Below are 27398 nucleotides of genomic sequence, written 5' to 3'. Positions count from 1 at the left end.
GGGGAATTCAGGAGAAACTTCTTTACCCAAAGATGGTGAGAATGTGGAACTCGCTACCACAGGGAGTGGTTGAGGTGAAGAGCAGAGATGGATTTAAGGGGAAGCTCGATAAACACGAGGGAGAAAAGAATGGAAGGAGATGCTGATGGGGTGAGATGAAGAGGGTGGGAGGAGGCTGGTGTGGAGCATAAACACCGGCACGGTGTTGGGCCGAACGGCCTGTTTCTGTGCTGTACAGTCAATGTGATTTTATGCGATGAAAAGAAATTGGATAAATGTCAATAAAAATGGAAAATTCCAATATAAGCAGAAAATGGTAGAGAAAAGATGAAGAAATATCAAATCTGACAAATATCAGGTTCTGTCTCAACAAGAACAAAAGCCCATATTTATACAGTGCCTGTAAAGAGCATCGTAAGACACTTCAAAGAGAGATGTTAAGAAAAACAGGTGCTAAGTCAGAAAGGGAGAGATTAGGAGGGGCAAGAAAAGGGTGAGAGGGAGGTGAAGAGGCAAAAAGGTTTCGAGTTACGTCTCTCAGCTACAAATATTTAGAAAACACTACTTCTCCAACGTGCGATACCCTTGACAAACACAGGTCGGGAACAGCAGGGTTAACAGAAGAAAGAGCTGATTTTCCGTAACTAATTGAATTTGATAAAAAATAGGTGGAAAAAGTTACTTTTTACAAGGTTTTTTTTAAGAGTTGCGATATCTTCTTCCTAAAATTATGGTGCCAATATTTGAAAAATATCATCAACAACAACAACAACTTGTATTTATATAGCGCCTTTAATGTAGTAAAACATCCCCAAGGTACTTCACAGGTGTATTATAAGACAAAAAATTTGAACCGAGCCACATAAGGATAAATTAGGGCAGGTGACCAAAAGGTTGGTCAAAGAGGTAGGTTTTAAGGAGCGTCTTAAAGGAGAAAAGAGAGGTAGCGAGGCGGAGAGGTTTAGGCAGGGAATTCCAGAGCTTAGGACCCAGGCAACAGAAGGCACAGCCACCAATGGTTGAGCGATTATAATCAGGAATGGTCAAGAGGACAGAATTAGAGGAGCGCAGATATCTCAGGGGGGTTGTGGGGCTGACGGAGATTACAGAGATAGGGAGGGGCGAGGCCATGGAAGGATTTGAAAACAAGGATGAGAATTTTGAATTGCTTAACTGGGAGCCAATGTAGGTCAGCGAGCACAGGGGGTGATGGGTGAACGGGACTCGGTGCGAGTTAGGACACGGGCAGCCGAGTTTTGAATGACCTCAAGTTTACGTAGGGTAGAATGTGGGAGGCCAGCCAGGAGTGCGTTGGAATAGTCAAGTCTAGAGGTAAAAAAGGCATGGATGAGGGTTTCAGCAGCGGATGAGCTGAGGCAGGGGCGGAGATGGGCGATGTTACGGAGGTGGAAATAGGCGGTCTTAGTTATGCTGCGGATATGTGGTCGGAAGCTCATTTCAGGGTCAAATATGACACAAAGGTTGCGAACAGTGTGGTTCAGCCTCAGACAGATGTTAGGGAGAGGGATGGAGTCAGTGGCTCGGGAACGGAGTTTGTGGCGTGGACCGAAAACAATGGCTTCGGCCTTCCCAATATTTAATTGGAGAAAATTTCTGTTCATCCAGAACTGGATGTCGGACGAGCAGTCTGACAATTTAGAGACCGTGGAAGAGGTAGTGAGGTAGAGCTGGGTGTCGTCAGCGTACATGTGGAAACTGACGCTGTGTTTTCGGATGATTTCACCAAGGGGCAACATGTAGATGAGAAATAGGAGGGGCCAAGGATCGATCCTTGGGGACACCAGAGGTAACGATGAGGGAGCGGGAAGAGAAGCCGTTGCAGGTGATTCTCTGGCTGTTGGGCTGATCATATTTGGGTGGTACTATATTCACCAGATTTTTACCCGCCACTTGCAAACGATTTTTTGGACACTTTGATACTGGTAAAGCAATGGCTTACGAATTGCAAAACAAAAAACAATAAATATAGATTTGGGATTGAATACGAGAGAACACATGTACCCTGGTCCCAGTGAATTTTAGTACAATATGTAAATTCTGGAGTTCGTGCTGCAGTATATCGACTTGATTAGTAGCATCGTCACACTCGACCTGAAGCCACCTCTTCCTCACTTCTTCAGCGGTGATATGAAGCTGGAGCTTGTCAACCTCAGTCTTCAGTTTCGATATTACTGCAGTTTTCTTCCTTAGCTCTGACTGCAGTTCAGCAACCCGCTGAAAATAAATCAGGAGGAAAATTTTTTAAAAATAACACCAAACCATCTTTTGCCTCCAGACTCGCTTCAGGGGTGCCCGTTCCATTCTGCCACCCAAAGTTCAAGCCAATCGCCCGGTCATTTTTTTCAAAGAAAGAGAATTGCTGCAATTTTAAATGTAATCAAACCCCTCCGGGATCAGTCACCTTCTTCTGGGGCTGCCTTAGGCTCAGTACGAAGCGATACCAACCGAAAGATCCCACTGGCCTATCGAGTGAGGTAATAGGCAGAATTACTGGTGCGGTCTAGGAACTCCCCCAGACTTACCCCTACAAGGATGTCTTACTACAGTTATACAGGGCCTTGGTGAGACCACACCTGGAGTACTGTGTGCAGTTTTGGTCTCCTTACCTAAGAAAGGATATACTTGCCATAGAGGGAGTGCAGCGATGGTTCACCAGACTGATTCCTGGGATGGCAGGACTGTCGTAAGAGGACAGATTGGGTCGACTAGGCCTGTATTCACTAGAGTTTAGAAGAATGAGAGGGGATCTCATTGAAAAGTATAAAATTCTGACAGGGCTTTGTTGTGTATGTACCTTTAAGGGAATAACTGGTCTTAGACTGCAGTACCGGCAGTGACCACCCCTGTATAAAAGGCCCTAGCAGGCTTCTGTATTTTCAGTCTGATGCTGCCTCCTGTTCAGTAAAGTACCTGTTAAACTGTTCTCCCGAAGTCCGTGTATTATTGAGGCGTGGACTTTACAATGGCGCCGAGTAAGTTCGAACTCACCTGCAGTGCGGCATCATCTCACGGGGATCTCGCCTGAGAGGAGGGTCCTGGAAGGTCGTAGTCTGAGCAACGGGCGTCGACCGAGGGCAACCGCCCAAAGAATTCATCGGTGTTCAGAGAATTGCGGGAGAGACTGTGGTTCCAGCAAATCGTGCTGGTAGCAGGTAACGCGCTGACCCTTCCGGACTGCGGCGGGCTCAAGCTCGATCGAGCGGCTCTACAAAACGGGCCGCGCAGCGTCGCCGGGAAAAGAAAACAAGCGAGAGAGGGTGGAGTGCACAGGGCGCGGTCGGTGCTCAAGAACAGGACAGCGGAGAGAAACTAAACGGGGGGAAGGAAAGCGAGACGCGCCGAAGCTGCGGGTCACCGCCATTACCCCGTAGAACGCTAGGAGCAGCGTGGCAGCAAGGGGAAGAAGCAAAAGCGCGGGAGGCGCCATTTTAAATCGCCCAAGATGCCGAAAAGTGGCAGTATCACTGCTTTCGACAACGAGGTAGAAGACTGGACCACGTATGTGGAAAGAATTGAAGTGTACTGCAAGGCAAATGAGGTGGCCGATGGAAAGAGGGCGTCGGTATTATTAAATCTGATGGGTGCAAGTACGTACGGCCTATTGCGGAATTTAATTACCCCAGCTAAACCAATGGAGAAAAGTTTTGAGGAGATTGTTCATATCTTACAGGAACACCTAAGCCCTACACCACTGCTGATAGCAGAAAGATTCAAGTTCCATAAAAGAAACCAGCACAAAGATGAGAGCAATGCTGACTATCTTACGGAACTACGCAAGTTATCGAAGCACTGCCAGTTCGGAGCAGGACTGGCAGACACCTTACGGGATAAGTTTGTCTGCGGGCTCCAGAGTGAAGGAACCCAGAAACAACTACTTTCAAAAAAGGACCTGACGCTAGAACAGGCTTTCAGCGTGGCAGTATCCTACGAAGCAGCAGCACGGGGAGCTGCGGAAATACAACAGAAACCACAAGAATACAGCGCTAACGAAATGGCGTATGGAGCCGAAAAGTGCTATCGCTGCGGCAGAACAACCCATGAGCAGAAGGACTGCTGGTTTAAAGACAAAATATGCAGGCAATACGGAAAAATGGGACATATAGCAAGAGTCTGCAGGTCGGGAAAGAAAACCAACACGACAAGAACTACTAAGGAACAGTACAGGAAAGTAAAGAAACTGACAGACAGTAGTTCAGAAGATCAGGAGAGTGATAAGGACTCCGGGAGCAGGAGACTAAGTTGTTTAAAGTTACACAACGTGATCGCAAAGGAAAATCACCGAACCATTTGGGTCACCCTCATGATAGCAGGGTCCCCAGTAAAGATGGAATTGGACACAGGATCAGCCCTAACTGTCATGAATCGACGAGACTATGAGCGGCTATTCTCACACATACCCTTAAAGGACACGTCCATTGTATTGAAAACATACACGGGGCAAAAGGTCTACCCCAGAGGAAAAATAAGGGTGCCAGTTGAATATAACGGAAAGGAAACACAGAAACTATACATGTATATACTACGAGATGGAGGACCACCATTATTGGGATGTGAATGGATCCGAAAACTACAATTGGATTGGCATTCCATTCTGGCACTAACTGTGACTGACAAAAAAGGTGATGACGTCGCACCTGGACGTCTGTCACAAATTCTATCTGACGCGGAAGAGGTGTTCCAACAAGGACTTGGGACGCTAAAAGGAGTAAAGGCAACCATAAAGATTGAGGATAACGCAACCCCAAAATTTTTCAAGGCCAGACCGGTGCCATACGCGATCCACCCAGCCGTGGAAGCTGAACTGGAGAGTCTGGAGCGTTCGGGGGTGCTGTCTAAGGTGGACTGGAGCGAGTGAGCCACACCCATCGTTCCTGTAATGAAGAAAGCATTGAGCAGCACGCCTGGGGAGCCAAGGAAGGTTCGCATCTGTGGGGACTTCAAGGTGACTGTGAACCCAGTCCTGCACACAGTACAGTATCCACTTCTGCGGATAGAAGATATAAGAACATAAGAACATAAGAAATAGGAACAGGAGTAGGCCAATCGGCCCCTCGAGCCTGCTCCGCCATTCAATAAGGTCATGGCTGATCTGATCCTAACCGCCAATCCACTATCACAGAACCATCTCCTGAATCTAACAGAATTAGACACACGAAATAGGAGCAGGATCAGGCTACACGGCCCCTGGGCCCGCTCCGCTACCCACAGGGCCATGACCGATCCGAACCTAGACTCATGTCCAAATTCCTGCCCGCTCCCCGTAACCCTTAATTCCCTTTACTTCTAGGAAACTGTCTATTTCTGTTTTAAATTTATGTAATGATGTAGCTTCTACAGCTTTTTGGGGCAGCATATTCCATGAACCTACCACCCTCTGAGTGAAGTAGTTCCTCCTCATCTCAGTTTTGAAAGAGCAGCCCCTTATTCTAAGACTATGCCCCCTAGTTCTAGTTTCACCCATCATCGGGAACATCCTCCCCGCATCCACCCGATCCAACCCCTTCACAATCTTATATGTTTCAATAAGATCGCCTCTCATTCTTCTGAACTCCAATGAGTAGAGTCCCAATCTACTCAACCTCTCCTCATATGTCCATCCCCTCATCCCCGGGATTAACCGAGTGAACCTTCTTTGTACTGACTCGAGAGCAAGTATGTCCTTTCTTAAGTATGGACACCAAAACTGTACGCACTATTCCAGGTGCGGTCTCACCAATACCTTGTACAACTGAAGCAATACCTCCCTATTTTTATATTCTATCCCCCTAGCAATGAAAGCCAACATTCCATTGGCCTTCTTAATCACTTGCTGCACCTGCATACTAACCTTTTGAGTTTCGTGCACCAGGACCCCCAGATCCCTTTGTACTTCAGTACTTTCCAGTTTCTTGCCATTAAGATAATAACTTGCTCTATGATTTTTCCTGCCAAAGTGCATAACCTCACACTTTCCAGTATTGTATTCCATCTGCCAAATCTCTGCCCACTTACTTAGCCTGTCTATGTCCCCTTGCAGGTTTTTTATGTCCTCCTCACTCACTACTTACCCTCCCATCTTAGTATCATCTGCAAACTTTGATATGTTACACTCAGTCCCCTCCTCCAAATCGTTAATATAGATTGTAAAGAGTTGGGGACCCAGCACTGACCCCTGCGGAACACCACTAGTTACTGATTGCCAGTCTGAGAATGAACCATTTATCCCAACTCTCTGCCTTCTGTTAGATAGCCAATCCTCTAGCCATGCCAGAATATTACCCCCAATCCCGTGATTTTTTATCTTAAGCAATAATCTTTTGTGTGGCACCTTGTCAAATGCCTTTTGGAACTCTAAATACACTACGTCCACTGGTTCCCCTTTATCCACCCTATATGTTACTTCCTCAAAGAACTCCAGCAAATTTGTCAAACATGACTTCCCCTTCATAAAACCATGCTGACTTTGTCCTATTAAATTATGATTATCCAAATGTCCTGTTACTGTCTCCTTAATAATGGACTCCAAAATTTTACCTACCACAGATGTTAGGCTAACTGGTCGATAGTTTCCAGCCTTCTGTCTACTGCCCTTTTAAAATATTTTTCGCCTCACTATCTGGAGGGAAACGTTTTACAAAGATTGACCTGGCTCAAGCGTATCTACAAATGGAGGTGGAAGAAGCATCTAGGAAATACCTCACGATAAACACTCACAAAGGCCTTTACCAGTACAATTGACTGGTATTCGGGGTAGCATCGGCCCCGGCTATTTGGCAGAGGGCAATGGAACAAGTCCTGCAAGGGATCCCGGGGACCCAGTGTTATTTGGACGACATCCTGGTTACGGGCGAAAATGACAATGAACACCTTGCCAACCTGGAACAGGTGCTCATGAGATTGCAGGAATATGGGCTACGAGCCAACCGTCCCAAATGCGAGTTCTTCAGGAGACAAATCTCGTATTGTGGCCACATGATTGATGAGGAAGGGTTGCATAAGTCGCCGGACAAGATTGAGGCTGTAGTCAAGGCTCCAGCACCGGAAAATGTGTCGCAACTGAGGTCGTTCCTCGGGTTGGTGAACTACTACCATAAGTTCTTGCCGAATTTATCTACAATTCTGCACCCACTGAACGCCCTGCTTCAAACTGGTGTAACATGGAAATGGAGTGATGAGTGTAAGCGTGCCTTTCAGGAATGTAAATGCCTAATCACTTCAAAAGAAGTATTGGCCCACTACAACCCAACACTACCGATTCGGTTGGCATGTGATGCGTCACCTTACGGCATTGGAGCGGTGCTGTCACACAAATTCCGTGACGGTTCAGAGAGGCCAATAGCCTTTGCATCGCGCTCGCTAACCTCAGCCGAGCGTAACTACGCCCAGATTGACAGGGAGGCCCTCAGCCTGGTGTGGGGGGTGAAGAAGTTCAATCACTATCTGCACGGGCAGAAATTCACCCTACTGACTGATCATCAACCCCTGGTCTCAATTTTTAACCCAAAGAAGGGCGTTCCGGTGATGACGGCGCAACGGCTGCAAAGATGGTCACTTTTTCTAGGGGCACATCAGTATGACATAGAGTACAAAGGTACGAAACAACATGGAAACGCTGATGGGCTGTCGCACCTACCGTTGCCTATGGCGGAAGAAGCACCTGCAGTGGACCCTGTGGAGATAATCCATGCGACCATAGTCGAATGTTTGCCTGTTACAAACGCAACTATTGAGAAGGAAACCCGAAATGACCTGACACTCTCTCAGGTCTATGATTTGACGGTGAAGGGATGGCCAGCATATGGCGACTCACTGTTGCCAGCATTCTCGCCAAGGAGAGAACAGCTGTCAGTGTGCCGGGGAACCTTGATGTGTGGATCCCGAGTGGTAATTCCACCCAAGTTGAGAGATGGAGGCCTAGAAATTCAGTCGCGTTTGCGCCCACTTATTGGCTATAGAGTGGTTTGCGCCGGAAGTTTTTTAGCGCCCGAAATTCAGTTGGTCCCTAACATCGGCGTTAGCCGGTAGCGCTGCGCCGGCACCGATGATGTCATCGGTGTGCGCAGCGCCCCGGTTCCAATGCTATTCCGTGCCGATGGCCAAATTCAGTTGCGGCCGCCTCGCCCGTAGCGGCCGCAAACAGTGTTTGAAAAATGGTGCCTTGCAGCTCCGAGAGGCCGGCGCATAAAGGTGGAGGGGCGGCCGGCCGCTTTCCCGGCGGCCGCCTGGCCGCACCTCCCTCCCCGGACTCCTGCACCACCCCCCCGCGGCATTGGTGTCTGACTCCCGCGAGCCCGGCACTTCTCCGTGGTGCCAGGCTCATTTGCCGGGGGAATCCAGCGGCGATCTCACGGCTGCAGGCAGCTCCTCCTTAAGAGAAGGAGGAGGTCTGCAGTACCCCAGCCTGCCGCACCGCATCGGGTGCCGCAGCGGCAGCTGGACGCCTGAAACTGACTTTCATCGCCCCAAACGAGGCGGCCAAACCCTGCAATAGCGCCCGCCTCCGTCTTGGGGCGGCGCAACTGAATTTCAGGCGGGCGCTACGGGAATCCGGGCGAGCGCAAAATTTCGGGCACTAAAGACCTGGCGCGGCGATACCGAATTTTTAGCCCAGAGTGCTCAATGAGCTTCACGAGGGTCATCTGGGAGGGGTAAAAATGAAGAGCCTAGCCAGGGCGTTTGTGTGGTGGCCGGGAATCGATAAAGAAATCGAGGATATGACCAAGAGATGCACAGGATGCCAGAAGATCCAAAATGCTCCACCACAGGCCCCGCTACATCCATGGGAGTGGCCCTCATCTCCATGGCAACGGGTACACATTGATTTCGCTGGTCCATTTATGGACTCAATATTTCTAATCGCTGTGGACGCCCATTCGAAATGGCCAGAGGTCATTAAAATGTCCTCCACCACCACGGAGAAAACTATTGCAGTCCTAAGGACCATCTTCGCCAGGAATGGGTTGCCAGAACAGATTTGTTCCGACAATGGCCCACAGTTTGTGTCTGAGGATTTCCGGAGGTTCCTGAAGAATAATGGGGTGAAACATTACACATCTGCCTCATATCATCCAGCCACAAATGGATTGGCTGAGAGGTTTGTTCAGACCTTTAAAAAGGCCATAAAGGCAATGTATAATGACGACATACCACTGCAACACAAGGTGGATAACTTCTTGTTAGCTTACCGGAATGCGACACATGCAGTAACCAACCAAACTCCAGCCGTACTGTTTTTCAACCGGAGACTAAGATGTCGCTTGGATTTGCTCAAACCAAACATAAGACGAGATGTTGAGGATAAGCAGTTCCAGCACATAAATGAGAAGCCAACCAGGAGCTTCAAGATAGGGCAACCAGTCTTGGCCCGCAACTACCGAACAGAAAAATGGCAGCCAGGAACGATATGCACACAGCAGGGACCACTAATATACATAGTGGACGTTGGAGAGAGCATCGTGAGATGCCATGCTGACCAGATTCTAGAGTCACAGGAACAAGCCAAACCTATACCACAAGCATGTGCACCTGGTAATGAGCCCGAAGTACAGATTGCGTCTACCTCAGAAGCAGGGGTATTGGAAGCTGACGAACCAACCAATGACAATGAGCCAGAATTGACTCCACCGCCAGAACAGGATACTTGAGAAAGGCGCTATCCAGTCCGGATCAGGAACCCTCCTCAAAGACTGAACTTATAAATGACTATTTCAGTTGATGTATATAGTACCGAGAAAATTGTAATTGTAATTAGTTATTATTTAGTTGTTAAATGAATGTTATGTACTGTTTATCTAAAAGGGGAGGAATTGTTGTGTATGTACCTTTAAGGGAATAACTGGTCTTAGACTGCAGTACCGGCAGTGACCACCCCTGTATAAAAGGCCCTAGCAGGCTTCTGTATTTCAGTCTGACGCTGCCTCCTGTTCAGTAAAGTACCTGTTAAACTGTTCTCCCGAAGTCTGTGTATTATTGAGGCACGGACTTTACAGGCTTGACAGACTGGATGCAGGGAGGATGTTTCCCCTGGCTGGGGGTCACAGTCTCAGGATACGGGGTAGGACATTTAGGACTGAGATGAGGAGAAATTTCTTCACTCAGAGGGTGGTGAACCTGTGGAATTCTCTACCACAGAAGGCTGTGGAGGCCAAGTCACTGAATATATTTAAGAGGGAGATATATAGATTTCTAGACACAAAAGGCATCAAGGGGTATGGGGAGAGAGCGGGAATATGGTATTGAGATAGAGGATCAACCATGATCACATTGAATGGCGGAGCAGGCTCGAGGGGCCGAATGGCCTACTCCTGCTCCTATTTTTCTATGTTCCTAATATGGGAGTGGGGGTTGGGGGGAGGGGCAGTGGGGGGGGGTTGAGGGGGGTTGGGTGTAGGGGGGCAGGGGGGGTTTGAGGGGGTTGGGGGTGGGGGGGCGGGGGGGTTTGAGGGGGGTTGGGGGTGGGGGGTCGGGGTTGGGGGTGGGGGGGCGGGGTTGGGGCTGGTGGGGGAGCGGTGGGGGTTGGGGGGGTTTGGGGGTTGGGGGGTTTGGGTTGGGGTTGGGGGTTGGGGTGGGGTTGGGGGTTGGTGGGGGTGGGTTGGGGGTTGGTGGGGGGGTTGGGGAGGTGGGGGGGCAGAAGACGAGCCTGTAGCTCCCCAGACCCGCATTTGGGGTGCAAGAAAAATGGACATAAGCCTGGCACATCTGGATTCCATCCCAAATTCAGGTCTTCAGAGGGCAATGTGCCCACTCTCTACCCTTACCAACCCCTGGAATTTCAAGACTAATGTCCCTTTAACCTGTTAATAAGAACAATGTTCATTTAAACAATCACACAATGTAAAATAAGGGGTTAACTAAAAGTCTTTCGTCGCTGTGTATTGGCAACACCAGAAACACAGCGAAAGTCTTCAATATTTCTAGCAAAAGCATAAAAACATTCTTTGAGAATGCGCCTGGATTTCTACAATACTGAAGAGCTCACATCCGCCAAGGGAGGGAAGGCCCAGGTTGGCAGGCGAAGCAAGGTTCCCCTATAGCAAGGCCGCAGAGTCGGACAGCCTTGAAGCAGTTAGGAACAGTTCGACTCCCCCTTGTGGTTGAGATAAAACCTTTGCCGAACAAACTTGCACGCAACGGAGGACCAGTTGGTGCAACTCTCCGACGACCGCAATCTTTAGAAGAAGGCAGTGACGGCCAGCACCAGGCTCGTGAACGCGACGCGGCTCTCAAGCAGCTCGAGTGCCGCGCTATGGCATTTCATTAGCTCAGGCTCTCTGATTGGTCAGCCACAGTTACCGCACTGTGCACAGGGGAACGGGAAACGCCCCTTTAAGTAACATTGGCACAAGTTTGGGATGGGAACCGCGGAAGAGCAAGACTGGGAGCTTTTCGAAGACCACACAGTGAGCGCGGGCAGCGGGCAGCGGCAGCTAGAGAGGGCTAGCAACGTGGGAAGTGAAAGTTATGGATGAAAGATGCCTTTAGCTTGAAAGTCATCTTTTGTTTCTTAACTTGTCCCATTACCATCTCCTTTTGCCCCACACCATCATCCCTTTTGTCTCTTAATCTCTCCTGCCTTCCATCCTATCACAGACCTTCCCCTTTTGTTCTTTCCTCCCCTCCCCCCTTTTCCCTACACCTGCTTAAAAACCTGTTCCATCTCCAGCTTTTTCCCGTTCTGGCGAAGGGTCATCGTTAACTCTGTTTCTCTCTCCACAGATGCTGCCTGACCTGCTGAGTATCTCCAGCATTTTCTGTTTTTATTTTAGCTGGAAAGTCAGCTTGTTGCTGCTAACGGCTCGTGTGGTGTGTGAAGCTTCATATCCCGAAGTGTTTTAAAAGTGTTGGCTCCTAGCTTAATTTTCTCCTTCAAGGAGTTTGAGGCCCACTGCTACCCCACAAGTATCTTGAAAATATCAATGTTGAGTTTATTGTTCTGCTTTGTTGAGTCTGAGGCCCTGCGTACGCTACATGTTAAAAACAAAGCAATATTCATTGGGGTCATTCATTTATTTTGTAACTTGGTCATCAACAGGAAGGAGTGAGGGTGAAAGGAATGCTCGGAATGTGTATTTTTCCTCTGCGGGTGATTTTATTTTTGAATTGGAAGATACAATAATTCCTCGATCTCGGACAGACAATGACCCTTCTATCTGGGACGGTGCTGGCCTTGCTGGTTGGGGGAATGGGTGGAACTGGTGACTGGGCTAATGTGATAGAAGCATTTATCCAGTGTGGTGTAATTTCAGGGGGTTTTAATGAGCTGGTCCTTCTTGCAATAGCTCGCTGCGATTCCTGAAGGTGGGACATGCTTCCTCTGTCAGCCGAAGGCTATGGTCACCTGGCAGATGGTAGCGTCAGCACGAGACACTCGAGCCGGGCTCAGATTCCAAACAATTAATTAGATTTATTTTCAGAAATGAAACAAGTGGGGGAAACATAGCGAACAGCAGCTACAATGACAGTAGAACATCCCTTAGACCTCCAGCCTGTTTCTGGTCGCTGAGCTTGGAGCCATGTCCAAGGAATGATCGACAGGAGGGAATAGTTCCCAGCTATAAAGTCAATGATAAGTTTTCACAGAAATCATTTAATTACTTCCTCACCACAAATGACCAATAGCAGGGGATTCCAAGAAACAATGGAATATGAAGAAATGGGGATATTGTGGCGGAGCCACCAGAGGACTCAAAGCAGTTGTACATAATTCCTTTAACAGCAATGTAGTTATAGCCTGAGTCTGTACCTTTAATTACACTGTTTAACTGTACTCTGCCTAGTTACCTTTACAGCGCGGTCTTAACGTGATGACGTCATGCCGTTCGTCACGTGATCCCCCAATGGCAGGAAGAACGTGATGACGTCATGACGTCAGCCATCAGACCAGCCCAGCAGTCCTCGTGCAGCCTTCAGAGAGAGCAGACCTGTATTCGATGTATTCCAGCAGTTTCCAGTTTAAACCTGTTTTGTTCCATTAAAGTTCGTTGTTTAATTGCCTGAGTCGAACTCAGTCTTTTCGTTAGGAACCTCCGTTCCTACAATATTTCCTAATAAGACCATTAAAAAAAATCTAATTATATATGAAGCCCGTACCTCTCTGAAACTGAAGTTGTCTTTGTGCAGATCGGCCATGATTTTTATGCCATTGTTTTCTTCCTTCAGGTTGGAAAACTATTGAAAAAAAACATATTACATAATATTTTTCCCCACCCTCTCCCAGCTCCTCAAAAGGTGCTAATTCCTACTGGAGTTTGGTATCACAGGCCAACCAGCCTCTGGTACCATCTACCATTCTCCATGTAGGAGCCTAGACAGTGAGTGCAAGTGGGCTATTGGCCTTGATGGAGATCAGGCGGGGAGGGCGTGGGGGAGCTCAGTAGCGGGTGAAGAACCCGGCAAGGCCGGGGACGTGGAGGCCCTGCCAATCTCAACGGCAGCGTTTCATTTAAATAATTCTGTGCAGATTCCCCTCCGACAGCCGGCCAGATTGACTGCCTGGCCGGTGGGTGGAAGTGGAAATTCAGCGGCAGGAGGCCACAGCTGGATGCCCGTGGGAAGCCCTCAGGCTGCGATCGGGGGGTGGCGGGGGAGGTTGGGGCTGGGGAGGCCGAAGGCTTCCTTGTGAGGCCTGGTTGCGAGGTGGGGAGGGGGGGGGCGGCGGCACTCCAGCTCCTCCTGGCCCACAAGGAGCTTAAAACCAGGCAAAGTTCTAAAACTTACCTGGGCTCTTCTGGGCAGTCTGCTCCTCCCGCCGTGTTGCTCCTTCAGACAGCGGAGGACTCACCTGTGTTGAGGTTAAAAACAAGTCACGTCACCGATGACTTCATTGGGCCGTGACGTTTGCATGTTAAGTAGGCTCCTGCCTGCATTTAGCAGGAGCTTTGTCCAGGCCATGGATCGCCATGGGATAGGGTTGGGGTCGGGTTGCTCGATACCTGCATTTTAAACCCCCCCCGACCTTCCCTCGCCCGTCAGAGGGGATTAAGATCAAGGCCAATATCACAGTTGCACACAAGGAAAACTCAATGCACAGACAGATCTCTTTCCAAACTTGTAGATACGGTCCAGGAGATCAGTTCAGCAGGAAGTTATTGCCACAAAACCAGGCACCAATGGGCTTTGGATGATGTTGCTGACCACGTGAATGATGGGTCTGACGTAAGAAAACTACTAGGCACTTGGTCTAAGCGTTAAACAAAGCTTTAATCAACTGTTTTACAACATGGAGGTCTAGTTGTGTCCTTCACTAGTTCCTGTTAAGAATGTCCTGCGCAAGCTGGGCCCGTGCCCGAGTATTTATACTCTCCCTGGACAGCGCCACCCGCAGGCCGCTCAGTATTATTTCATAAGTCTTTCTTTCATGAATGACTGATTCATGTCAGTGTCCACGACCTTCCGGACTGCAAAGATCAACAACTTGGCAAAGGTACAAAGGGAATCCAAAGCTAATATGTAAAGAAAGAGTCAAACAGCAGATATGGATTGTGAGGCCCTCTGTAGCAAACTGCTCGCCATCACGGCGTGACGCAAATGTGTTGTGGGAGTTCAAAAACAGCGGTACAAGAGGACAGCAGGTAACGCATGCCCCGTGATATGGGAAAACCCCCAGCTGAGCTTTTATTGTAAATTTATATTTGCAAGGATTGTATAAAGTCAGGCAAGGAGGCGCTGTGTGGGGCAAAATTATGTACACTTATGTCCCTTGATGTGAATGAATTGATATGGCCAAATATAAAATGGTTCAGCAAGGCATGAATGGCATGTTTCTCTGGGATATGCGGGCTAAAAACAGCCACTTCTGTGCACCACCTTTCATAAGTACCTTTTATTATAAATCTCATCATCATCAAGAAATTACTCATGAAATAACGCTGGACGGCCAGCTGGTGGCGCCGTCCAAGGAGTATAAATACTCGGGCGTGGGCCCAGCTTGCCAGGGACATTTTGTAAGACAAGGAACTAGTGAAGTACAACTAGACCTCCATGTTCTGAAACAAGTTGATTAAAGCCTTGCTTCATACTCAAACCAAGTGTGTAGTGAGTTTTATTACGTCACCTTTTGTTAAACGGGACATTTTTCCTTGTTCTAGGTTGTCAGTTAGAATACGAGAGCCAAAATGGTACCAGAAGGAGGTGGTTCTGGGAAAAGATGCTGCTACCTATTTGAGTTAATCTACCACAAGACCCTTCTCGGAATAGACTCCTCTCTCCCCTCTCCCCAGAGACGTGTTTGTGGAAACCGTCCTCTCAATGGACCCCTTTGTGTCGAGATGTGCGGAGCATTGGCTTCATTTGATTCCACGGACTGGGTTCGGTCCGGACCACAGGACACAAGGACAGAATTCTTTTTAAGTGTAGCAATGATGAACAGGAAAGGTCCCTCTGGTCCATCCAGCCTGTCCCATACAATGGCCGATACCTTTGCATATCACAATATATACACACCCCAGCCCACCTCAAAGCCATGTGAGCTCCTGGGAGAAGCAAGAGATAAAAACCCAGGCCAATTTGGGGAAGGAAATCTGGGAAATTCCTCTCCGACCCATCTTGGTGGTCGAAACTAGTCCAGGAGATCATGAAAGGAGCCAAGGGTCATATAAAGCCTTCTCTCCAGGAGTGGAGGAGGGTTGGGGGGGGGGGGTGGTGGTGTTGGGCAGCACATCCTCCCCCCACATGGCAGCTGGTACCAGACTTTCCAGCCTATGTGGGCTGATGGGTGCCCGGGATGTACAAGCACCTGCCATGAGTACCTGCCAAGAAAGAAAGACTTGGATTTATATAGCGCCTTTCACGACCACCGGACGTCCCAAAGCGCTTTACAGCCAATGAAGTACTTTTTGAAGTGTCGTCACTGTTGTAATGTAGGGAACACAGCAGCCAATTTGTGCACAGCAAGCTCCCACAAACAGCAATGCGATAATGACCAGATAATCAGTTTTAGTGATTGACATGAAATAATACTGAGCGGTCTGCGGGTGGCGCTGTCCGGGGAGAGTGGAACACGGGCCCAGCTTGCACAGGACATTCTTAACAGGAACTAGTGAAGGACACAACTAGACCTCCATGTTGTAAAACAGTTGATTAAAGCTTTGTTTAACGCTTAGACCGAGTGCCTAGTAGTTTTCTTACGTCAGTGATGTTGATTGAGGGATAAATATTAGCCCAGGACACCAGGGAGAACTCCCCTGCTCCTCTTCGAAATAGTGCTGTGGGATCTATTAACATCCACCTGAGAGAGCTCGGTTTAATGTCTCATCTGAAAGGCGGCACCTCCGACAGCGCAGTACTCCCTCAGCACTAAATTGAAGTGTCAGCCTAGATTTTTGTGCTCAAGTCTCATGGAGTGGGGCTTGAACCCACGACCTTCTGACTCAGGGGGTGAGTGTGCTGCCCACTGAGCCAGGGCTGACACTGTTAAGTTATGGGATGTCCTCTCTGACCCTCCGTACTCTGGTGGGATCAGCTCTGCAAGGTCTCTGGCATGCGCAATCCTAATGGAATTGCTGGGATTGGTGCTTGGCGATTTTCGGGGCCCAGAACCACGCTGCCATTTGCTTGTCTGCTTCATACCTTGTTAGACATGTCCTGTAGCTGAGTGCATCTGTCCTTCAGTTCCTTCTGCAGCCTTTCTACTTCAGCTTCAGTTTTTCTTAGCTGGGCCTGAGCGAGTGACAGTTCTCGGTTAATTGATATGACGGCCCCTATGAAAAAGAACATTAACTGGTATTTGTTCAAAAACTTTTAACAGCTTCCTTCAACATTACACCTCATCAACTGATCTGGCAAATCTGTACAATTTATAATGAACAAACAATGTAAAGTGGTTGTAACCTCTGCCCCCATTTTTTTGGATCGCAGCTGTTGATGATTCTGACTCCTCTTTTGTTTCTTAATTTGTCCCATTACCATCTCTGTCTTTCAGATGAGACGTTAAACCGAGGCCCCGTCTGCTCTCTCAGGTGGGCGTAAAAGATCCCATGGCCCTATTTTGAAGAAGAGCAGGGGAGTTCTCCCCAGTGTCCTGGCCAATATTTATCCCTCAACCAACATCACTAAAACAGATTATCTGGTCATTCTCACGTTGCTGTTTGTGGGATCTTGCTGTGCGCAAATTGGCTGCTGCGTATCCCACATTACAACAGTGACTACACTCCAAAAGTACTTAATTGGCTATAAAGCGCTTTGAGACGTCCGGTGGTCATGAAAGGCGCTATAGAAATGCAAGTCTTTCTTTTCTTTCTTATCTGTTGAAACAGTTATCCTTTAAGGCTCGGATCTCCTAAGCAGGCAACCGAAGGGCTTCTTTCAGCAGGCCAGCGGAGGCGGGAGTGGAACACTCCAGACCTACACCGTAAAGTTAAGAAACAAAGCAGAGATCGGAAACAAAATGGGGCCTGAGGTCGCTGGAGGCAGAAAACAATAATTACAAAACAAAATGAAAATGATAAAGAGTTTAATATGCCCATTAAAAGGTAATGAGCCACTTGAACAATGTTGATGTTAATGCCACTCCTCGCTTGTCAGATTAGATCAAATGTAGGATGAGTTCCCCTATGTACATAGAATCAGAGACATTTACAGCACAGAAGGAGGCCATTCGGCCCATCGTGTCTGCGCCGGCCGAAAAAGAGCTCTCCAGCCTAATCCCACTTTCCAGCTCTTGGTCCGTGGCCCTGTAGGTTACAGCACTTCAAGTGTATATCCAAGTACTTTTTAAATGTGATGAGGGTTTCTGCCTCTACCACCCTTTCAGGCAGTGAGTTCCAGACCCCCACCACCCTCTGGGTGAAAAAAGTTTTCCTCAACTCCCCTCTAATCCTTCTACCAATTACTTGCACATATGTACATGCCCGACACTATTAATGTTGTGACGGATATTTTAAACTTTCCTCACTATTGTGATAGTTTAAATACATCGAGTTTCTGTTTGAGTCCAACATCTTAAAAAAGCAGTTTGTATTGTTCTCTAGAACTTAAATATACAGTAATCTATTTTGTGCCTCTGAAAATTAGATCGCAACCTAATTAATTTATGACTCCACTTGAAACTTGTGGCAGGTACTTGCTCTATAAAGCAGACAATGTTCCCCTTCTTATTGTTCTGATTATCTAAATATTTGGGGAGTGCTGGATCAGTTTACTTCTGTAATAATAAGCTCATTATCATTCCGAAAAGCAATTAAATGCAATGTTTTTTGGATATATTTCTCATAAAACAGACTTCACTCAACAGTACCTGTCGACATGTTATAGCGCTCCTTCATCGCTTTCAGCTTTGTCCTCAGTTCTTCATTCTGCCTAATCAATTTTATCAGCTCCTCTGATTTCTTCACTTCTGATATAAACGCATATTCATCATAAACGACAGATTCTGTACTGCGAGTTTCACCTGGCTCAAACATGTCCTCCTCTTCTCTCTCATGGTCACCATCTTTGGTATATATTATTTTGATGCTGTCTTCCCCTACTCCTTTTCTTGCTTTCAGCTTTTCCTCACTGGATTTCTCCACTAAAAGCTGAAGAAATAATGAAGAGATGTCTCATTATCACCAATAAATCGTAGAAGACAGTGGGCTGGAAATTCGGCTGCTTTGCGCCTGCCGTTAGCGCCTGCCGGGGGGGAGGTTGAAACGTGGCAGCTGCCGGTCGTGCCCCGACATCGCCTCGGTTACCGCCCCACCAGGAAGTGGAGCACCCGAGATTACGCTCCACTTCCTGTGCGGGGCGGTAAGCCGATTTTAGTGGCCAGGACAGAACGTCTGCACCTGGTGCTAAATGTCCAGCCTTTAACTCGGTTACCGCCCCCAAACGGGGTGTGACCAAATTTCGCACCCATTATATCAATTTGATTTACATTTTTAAAATTCCATTCATGACTATCACATTCATAACCCACTTCAGCGGATTTTGAGCTGGATATATATAACAGAGGATGATTAAATGGCTGAAGTGATATTCCTTTCCCCCAGTTTCGTAGTCTTTGTCACATCTGCTCTGATGATGCCAACTTGAATGCAAGAGTTTTTGAAATGTCCTCCTTTTTCCTCACCCAAGGATTATCACATTGCTGTTTGTAGGAGCTTGCTGTGCGCAAATTGGCTGCTGCGTTTCCAACATTACAACAGTGACTACACTTCAAAAAGTACTTCATTGGCTGTGAAGCACTTTGGGATGTCCACTGGTCGTGAAAGGTGCTATAGAAATGCAAGTCTTTCTTTTTCAATTTTCTTTGTGTTATATTACTGCTAATTACTCCTGTTATATTATATAAATCAATGGTTTGCTTAGTAGGTTAGCTTCTGGCCAAACTGATTTTGTTTGTAATTACTTTCCCCTTCCATACGAGTATCCTCAGCCCTTTCCGTACAAGCGTATCCTGCTTTAGCCGAGAGAAATGTTTGCTGCATTCAAGTATAATTTTGTTTACCTTACATTGAGCTTTCAATTCTTCTTCCTTTGTCATAGAGATATCCTCCAGTGTTGTCCCAGCGATGTTAATGGTGCGGTCGTCTTTCAAATGGCTGATTTGCAGTCCGAGTTGCCATATTTGTTCCCTCAACTGAGTAATGACACGATCTGCGTTTTGACTCTCAGCGACAGACACTTTGAGGCTGTCTACCTCATCTTGCAGCACAAGGATTGTCTGTGCCTATAAAAAAAAAGTGAATTAAACACGAGAAATGTAGAACAGAGACCATTTAAGAACAATCAGACCTGTTTAACTGCAGCATTTGCTGGAATTTGTGCCCCCAACAGTTCCGTCACTAACACGCTTTAAAAAGTATGGTTGAGTGGCAATCTCACGCTCACGGCAAGGCTCGTGGCATAAATAGCAAACATTGGAGCAGGGTACTGATGGATGCCTGCAATTCGAGTACACATATCCCAGCAAGGAGCTAACACCTTCAGAAGAGGGGAGGGAAGAAACTTTACAAGAAAAGAGATGTTTCCCACAATTCTATTGTATATCGCCCAACCACTGGTGTCAGCCATGGCTCAGTGGGCAGCACCCTCGCTTTGGAGTCAGAAGGTTGTGGGTTCAAGCCCCACTCCAGGGACTTGAGCACATAAATCTAGGCCGACACTCCAGTGCAGTGCTGAGGGAGTGCTGCACTGTCGGAGGTGCCGTCTTTCAGATGACACATTAAACTGAGGCCCCGTCTGCTCTCTCAGGTGGGCGTAAAAGATCCTATGGCCACTATTTTGAAGAAGAGCAGGGGAGTTCTCCCTGATGTCCTGGGGCCAATATTTATCCCTCAGTCAACAAAGCAAAAACAGATTATCTGGTCATTATCAATTGCTGTTTGTGGGAGCTTGCTGTGTACAAATTGGCTGTCACATTTCCTACATTACAACAGTGACTACACTTCAAAAGTACTTCATTGGCTGTAAAGCGCTTTGGGATGTCCTGAGGTGGTGAAAGGCGCTATAGAAATGCAAGTCTTTCTTTTACTGAAAAAAGAGAAGAGCTTGCGTACATATGGCAGGTTATCGTGTCCTCCAGATGTCGTAAAGCACCTCACAACCCGTGAATTACTTGTGAAGTGGTCACTGTTGTGCTGTGGGAGAGCTCTGTACCAAGGTCCAGCAAATGAGATAAATTACCAGATAGGTCAGGCAGCATCCGTGGAGAGAGAAACAGAGTTAACGTTTCAGGTCTGGGACCCTTCGTCAGAACCGGAAAAAGCTGGAGATGTAACAGATATTAAGCAGGTGCAGAGACGGGCGTCTCCTCTACACTGGGGAGACCAAAAGCAGATTGGACGACCGCTTTGCGGAACACCTCCGTTCAGTCTGTAAGGGTGACCCTGAGCTTCCGGTCGTCTGTCACTTTAATTCACCGCTTCACTCCCACTCTGATCATCTGTCCTCAGCCTATTACACTGTTCCAATGTAGCTCAACGTAAGCTCGAGGAACAGCACCTCATCTTTCGATTAGGCACTTTACAGCCTTCTGGCCTCAACATTGAGTTCAACAATTTCAAACTATAACCCCTGCCCCCATTTTTCATGCTGTATGATTTTGCCATTCCCATTTGCAACTTTTTATCTTTCCTGCCTCTTACAAATGCACAGTATGTTCCTCCATCCCCTCTCCCTGCCTCTGCGCCTGCTTAATATCTGTTACATCTCTAACTTTTTCCAGTTCTGACGAAGGGTCCCAGACCTGAAACGTTAACTCTGTTTCTCTCTCCACGGATGCTGCCTGGCCTGCTGAGTGTTTCCAGCATTTTCTGTTGTTATTTCAGATTTCCAGCATCCGCAGTATTTTGCTATTAAATTACCAGATAATCTGCTTCAGACCAGTCGGGACCAGCGGGAGCAGCGAGGAGGAGCTCGGGAGAAAACCCGGCGACCAGCGAGGCCCGAGACCAGTCGGGAGCAGTGTGGTGAGACCGGTATAAAAACCGGAGAGAGGCGAGGCCCGAGACCAGTCGGGACCAGCGGGAGCAGCGAGGAGGAGCTCGGGAGAAAACCCGGCGACCAGCGAGGCCCGAGACCAGTCGGGAGCAGTGTGGTGAGACCGGTATAAAAACCGGAGAGAGGCGAGGCCCGAGACCAGTCGGGACCAGCGGGAGCAGCGAGGAGGAGCTCGGGAGAAAACCCGGCGACCAGCGAGGCCCGAGACCAGTCGGGAGCAGTGTGGTGAGACCGGTATAAAAACCGGAGAGAGGCGAGGCCCGAGACCAGTCGGGACCAGCGGGAGCAGCGAGGAGGAGCTCGGGAGAAAACCCGGCGACCAGCGAGGCCCGAGACCAGTCGGGAGCAGTGTGGTGAGACCGGTATAAAAACCGGAGAGAGGCGAGGCCCGAGACCAGTCGGGACCAGCGGGAGCAGCGAGGAGGAGCTCGGGAGAAAACCCGGCGACCAGCGAGGCCCGAGACCAGTCGGGAGCAGTGTGGTGAGACCGGTATAAAAACCGGAGAGAGGCGAGGCCCGAGACCAGTCGGGAGCAGTGTGGTGAGACCGGTATAAAAACCGGAGAGAGGCGAGGCTTACCAACTCAGCAGCGGGGAGAGAGGTAAAAAGTAATCAGTGTGTGACGTCACCAGGGAACAGGTAGGTGATTGGTTGGTGAGTATTTCTCTTTTTTCAATACAAGCTTGAATTCTGTGGTGTTAAATTTCTGTGGTGTAGTGGGGATAGTTGGTAAATAAAGCGCCCTAGAGCATACCTGTAACTGGGGTATTGAATACATTTTTAAAGTAATTAAAGGGGTAAGTCATGGCAGGAGAGTTCAGACCCGTGCTCTGCTCCTCCTGCTCTATGTGGGAAGTCAGGGATGCTGCCAGTGTCCCTGATGACCATGTGTGCAGGAAATGCATCCAGCTGCAGCTACTTGTAGACCGCATTGCGGCGCTCGAGCTGCGGGTGGATGAATTTTGGAGCATGCGCGATGCTGAAAGGCTCGTGGATAACACGTTTAGCGAGTTGTGCACGCCTCAGGGTAGGGCAGCACAGGGGGTGACCATCAGGCGGAGCAACAAAGGTAGGCAGGTAGTGCAGGGAACCCCTGCGGACATCCCCCTTTCAAACAAGTATACCGCTTTGGATACTGTTGAGGGGGATGACTCACCAGGGGAAGGCAGCAGCGGCCAACTTCCTGCCACTGGGGGTGCTCCTGCTGCCCAGGAAGGGGGGAAAAAGAGTGGGAGAGCAATAGTGGTAGGGGATTCTATAGTAAGGGGAACAGATAGGCGTTTCTGTGGCCGTAGACGTGAATCCAGGATGGTTTGTTGCCTCCCTGGTGCCAGGGTCAAGGATGTCACTGAGCGGCTGCAGGGCATTCTGGAGGGGGAGGGAGAACAGCCAGTGGTCGTGGTCCACATTGGTACCAACGACATAGGTAAAAAGAGGGATGAGGTCCTGCAGCAAGAATTTAGGGAGCTAGGTGAAGGATTAAGGAGCAGGACCTCAAAGGTTGTAATCTCTGGATTACTCCCGGTGCCACGTGCTAGTAAGTATAGGAATAGGAAGATAGAACAGATGAATGCGTGGCTAAAGGGATGGTGCAAGGGGGAGGGCTTTAGTTTCCTGGATCACTGGGTCTGCTTCTGGGAAAGGTGGGACTTGTACAAGTCGGACGGTTTACACCTGAACCAGGGGGGAACCAATATCCTTGCGGGGAGGTTTGCTAGCACTGCTGGGGAGGGTTTAAACTAACTTGGCAGGGGGTTGGGGTACAGAGTGGAGCTATAGTAGGGGGTGATTTACGGCCAAATACAGAGGGAAAAACAAGTCAGCTGGGAAGGCAGAGCAAATATGTGAAGGCAAAAGAGAATATGGCAGGGCTGGAAGGCATTTATTTTAATGCAAGGAGTCTTGCAAATAAGGTGGATGAACTGAAGTTGTTGTTGAACACATGGGAGTACGATATTGTTGCTATCACGGAGACATGGTTGAGGGAGGGTCAGGACTGGCAGCTCAATATTCCGGGGTATAGAATCTTCAGGCGAGACAGAGGGGGGTGTAAAAGGGGAGGGGGTGTTGCAATATTAATTAAGGAGTCAATTACTGCTGTAAGGAGGGATGATATATTAGCGGGTTCCTCTAATGAGGCCATATGGGTAGAACTTAAAAACAAAAAGGGGGCAAGCACTTTGCTGGGAGTGTACTATAGGCCCCCAAACAGTCAGGGGGAGATAGAGGAACAGATATGTAGGCAAATCTCCGAGAAGTGCGAAAATAATAGGGTAATAATAGTGGGGGATTTCAACTTCCCCAATATAAATTGGGACAGTCAGAGTGTGAAAGGCTTAGAGGGTGCAAAATTCTTAAAGTGCATCCAGGAGAGCTTTTTGAGCCAACATGTAGAAAGTCCTACAAGAGAGGGGGCGGTACTGGACCTAATTCTGGGGAATGTAGCCGGGCAAGTGGTGGAAGTGTCAGTAGGAGAGCATTTTGGCGACAGTGACCATAATTCGGTGAGATTTAAGGTGGTCATGGAAAAAGACAAAGACGGCCCGGAAATAAGGGTTCTAAATTGGGGGAAGGCCGATTTTAATATGATAAGGCAGGATCTGGCCAAAGTGGACTGGGAGCAGCTGCTTATAGGAAAATCCACATCAAAACAGTGGGAGACTTTCAGAAGGGAAATAGAGAGAGTACAACGCCAACATGTTCCTGTAAAGGTCAAGGGTGGGACCAACAAGCAAAGGGAACCTTGGATGACAAGGGATATACAAAAATGCATTAGAAATAAGAGGGGGGCTTTTGGCAGTTACAAAAGACTAAAGACAGAAGAAGCCCTAGAGGAGTATAAAAAGTGCAGGGGCATACTTAAAAAAGAAATTAGGAGGGCGAGGAGGGGCCATGAAATAACACTGGCGAGCAAAATAAAGGAAAATCCTAAGATGTTTTATAAGTATATTAAGGGCAAGAGGATAACCAGGGAAAGGGTAGGGCCCATTAGGGACCAAAGTGGCAATCTGTGTGTAGAGCCAGAGGATGTAGGCGGGGTTTTAAATGAATTTTTTGCATCTGTGTTCACTATGGAGAAAGACGATGCAGACATAGAAATCGGGCAAGGGGACTGTGACATACTTGAACATATTAGCATCGAGAGGGAGGAGGTGCTAGCGGTTTTAGCGGGCCAAAAAGTGGATAAATCCCCAGGCCCGGACGAGATGTATCCCAGGCTGCTGTGGGAGGCAAGGGAGGAGATTGCAGGGGCTCTGACACTAATTTTCAGAACCTCTCTGGCCACAGGGGATGTACCAGAGGACTGGAGAACAGCTAACGTAGTACCATTATTCAAGAAGGGTAGCAGGGATAAACCAGGGAATTACAGGCCAGTGAGTCTAACATCTGTGGTGGGGAAATTATTGGAAAAAATTCTGAGGGACAAAATTAATCTCCACTTGGAGAGGCAAGGATTAATCGGGGATAGTCAGCATGGCTTTGTTAAGGGTAAATCATGTCTAACAAATCTAATCGAATTTTTCGAGGGGGTGACTAGTGGGGTGGATGAGGGAAATGCTGTGGATGTGGTGTACATGGACTTCAGTAAAGCTTTTGACAAAGTCCCGCATAGGAGACTGGTCAAGAAGGTAAGAGCCCATGGGATCCAGGGTGCCTTGGCGCGTTGGATCCTAAACTGGCTGAGTGGCAGGAGGCAGAGGGTGATGGTCGAAGGTTGCTTTTGTGACTGGAAGCCTGTGTCCAGTGGGGTACCTCAGGGATCGGTGCTGGGTCCCTTATTGTTTGTGATCTACATAAATGATTTGGATGAAAATGTAAAAGGTATGATCAGTAAGTTCGCAGATGACACGAAAATTGGTGGGGTGGTAAATTGCGAGGAGGAAAGCCTCCGGCTACAGGAAGATATAAACGGGTTGGTCAGATGGGCAGAAAAGTGGCAAATGGAATTTAACCCTGAAAAGTGCGAGGTGATGCATTTTGGACGGACAAATAAGGCAAGGGAATACACAATGAGTGGTAGGACCCTAGGAAGTACAGAGGGTCAGAGGGACCTTGGTGTACATGTACATAGATCCCTGAAGGCAGCGGAGCAGGTAGATAAGGTGGTTAAAAAGGCATATGGGATACTTGCCTTCATTAGCCGAGGCATAGAATATAAGAGCAGGGAGGTTATGATGGAGCTGTACAAAACGCTGGTGAGGCCACAGCTGGAGTACTGTGTGCAGTTCTGGTCGCCTCACTATAGGAAGGATGTGATTGCTTTGGAGAGGGTGCAGAGAAGATTCACCAGGATGTTACCTGGGATGGAGCGCCTCAGCTATGAAGAGAGGCTGGACAGGCTGGAGTTGTTTTCCTTGGAGCAGAGAAGGCTGAGGGGGGACCTGATTGAGGTGTACAAAATAATGAGGGGCATAGATAGGGTAGATAAAGAGGAACTTTTCCCCTTAGTGGGGGGGTCAATAACAAGGGGGCATAGATTCAGGGTAAGGGGCAGGAGATTTAGAGGGGATTTGAGGAGGAACTTTTTCACCCAGAGGGTGGTTGGAATGTGGAACTCAATGCCTGAAAGGGTGGTGGAGGCAGGAACCCTCACAACATTCAAGAAGCATTTGGATGAGCACTTGAAATGCCATTGCATACAAGGCTATGGACCAAATGCTGGAAAATGGGATTAGACTGGACAGGGATGGATGGGCGGCGCAGACACGATGGGCCGAAGGGCCTCTTTCTGTGCTGTAAAACTCTATGACTCTATGACTCAAACCCTCAGATTGGAGTATCATTGCTAATTGGAGTATTATTCCTGATAGGCTCGGATACTCATCGCAGCAAGATGGTAATCTAAAGAAAATACTTTTTCTACATTATTACTACCACTATTTTAGATGCCACCAATTGCAAAATGACTATACAGGTAGTCAATATTTCTCAAATAAAGTTGTCTATTTACCGTTGCGTCTGCTGGCCCAACATGGTATATTCAGAGGCAACAGTAACAGGGATGAATAACTCAAGAAACGGACTATGGTGGGTGCTGAGAGAATGGGAAGATCTGACAAACGGTGCACCAATAGGATAGCCCAGCGTCAACAACAACCTGAATTTATATAGCACTTTTAACATTGGAAAACATCCCAAGACGCTTCACATAATTGTAATTAGACAGAAATTGACACCGAGCCAAAGAAGGGGCACTAGGAGGGTTGAGTGAAAGCTCGGTCAAAGAGGTAGGTTTATTTGGCGGTAATAAGGAGGGACAGAGAGCTGGAGAGGCAGAGAGGTTTAGGGCAGGAATTCCAGACAATTCAAAGCATGGCTGCCAAAGTGTGGGGAGATGCACATTAGTCCAGAGTTGGAAGAATGCAACGTCCTTGGAGCATTGTAGTGCTGGAGGAGGTTACCGTGAAGTGGAGGAGTGCTGTCATGAAGAGATTTGAAGATGAGGATGAGAATTCTAAATTGTAGGTGTTGGGGGAATCAGGAGCCAACGTAAGTGTGGTAAACCACTGTAGTTCACTGTGTTCACTGTTGTTGTTGTTGTTGTTGTCGTTCACTCTTGTTTCACTGTTGTGCCTGACTATGCCTCAGCTGACTCCGCCCCTGGGCTACCGAGTATAAGAGCGGCCGCATGGCAGCTCCTGGCATTCGGTCGTCCACTAGAGGCATAGTCCTGATCTGTCTGAAGTGCAATTCAGTAGTTAATAAAAGCCTGTCGTTCTGAACTCTGCCCAGCCTTTTATTAGAATTGATAGCGCATCAGTAAGTCAATGAGCATAGGAGTGATGGGTGAGCAGGACCTGTTGCAGGTTAGGATATGGGCAGCGGAGTTTTGGATGAGTTGAAGTTAAGAGAAGGTGGAAGAGTCGGCCAGGAGAGCTTTGGAATCGTTGAGTTTTTAAGAGAAAAAGGCATGGATGAGGGTTTTGGTAGCGGATGAGCTGATGCAGTGGCAGGGACAGGCGATGTTATTGAGGTGGAAG

The 27398-nt window shown here is 48.1% G+C and overlaps 1 protein-coding gene across 2 annotated transcripts in view; it reads right to left on the bottom strand.

Moving 5' to 3' along the window:
* The window catches only part of LOC147100911 (coiled-coil domain-containing protein 27-like), a 51888-nt gene that overhangs the window by 4879 nt on the left and 19611 nt on the right, over nucleotides 1-27398 (bottom strand). Inside the window, exons 5-9 of one of the 2 annotated variants that reach the window (XM_085967511.1) lie at nucleotides 19424-19645; nucleotides 18233-18512; nucleotides 16567-16697; nucleotides 13090-13167; nucleotides 2023-2235 (exon numbers count right to left, since the gene is read on the bottom strand). In XM_085967511.1, coding sequence (XP_085823637.1) covers nucleotides 2023-2235; nucleotides 13090-13167; nucleotides 16567-16697; nucleotides 18233-18512; nucleotides 19424-19645 — 924 coding nt within the window. The remainder of the gene's footprint in view (nucleotides 1-2022; nucleotides 2236-13089; nucleotides 13168-16566; nucleotides 16698-18232; nucleotides 18513-19423; nucleotides 19646-27398) is intronic. The other variant, XM_085967512.1, reaches the window with a different exon arrangement.

The sequence above is a fragment of the Somniosus microcephalus genome, chromosome 25 (genome assembly GCF_052327205.1).
Source record: "Somniosus microcephalus isolate GS21.2 chromosome 25, FLI_Smic_1.0, whole genome shotgun sequence".
NCBI classification, from domain to species: Eukaryota; Metazoa; Chordata; class Chondrichthyes; order Squaliformes; family Somniosidae; genus Somniosus; species Somniosus microcephalus.
The sequence above is the reverse complement of the archived record's forward strand: the minus strand, read 5'-3'. Positions and strand labels throughout refer to the sequence as shown.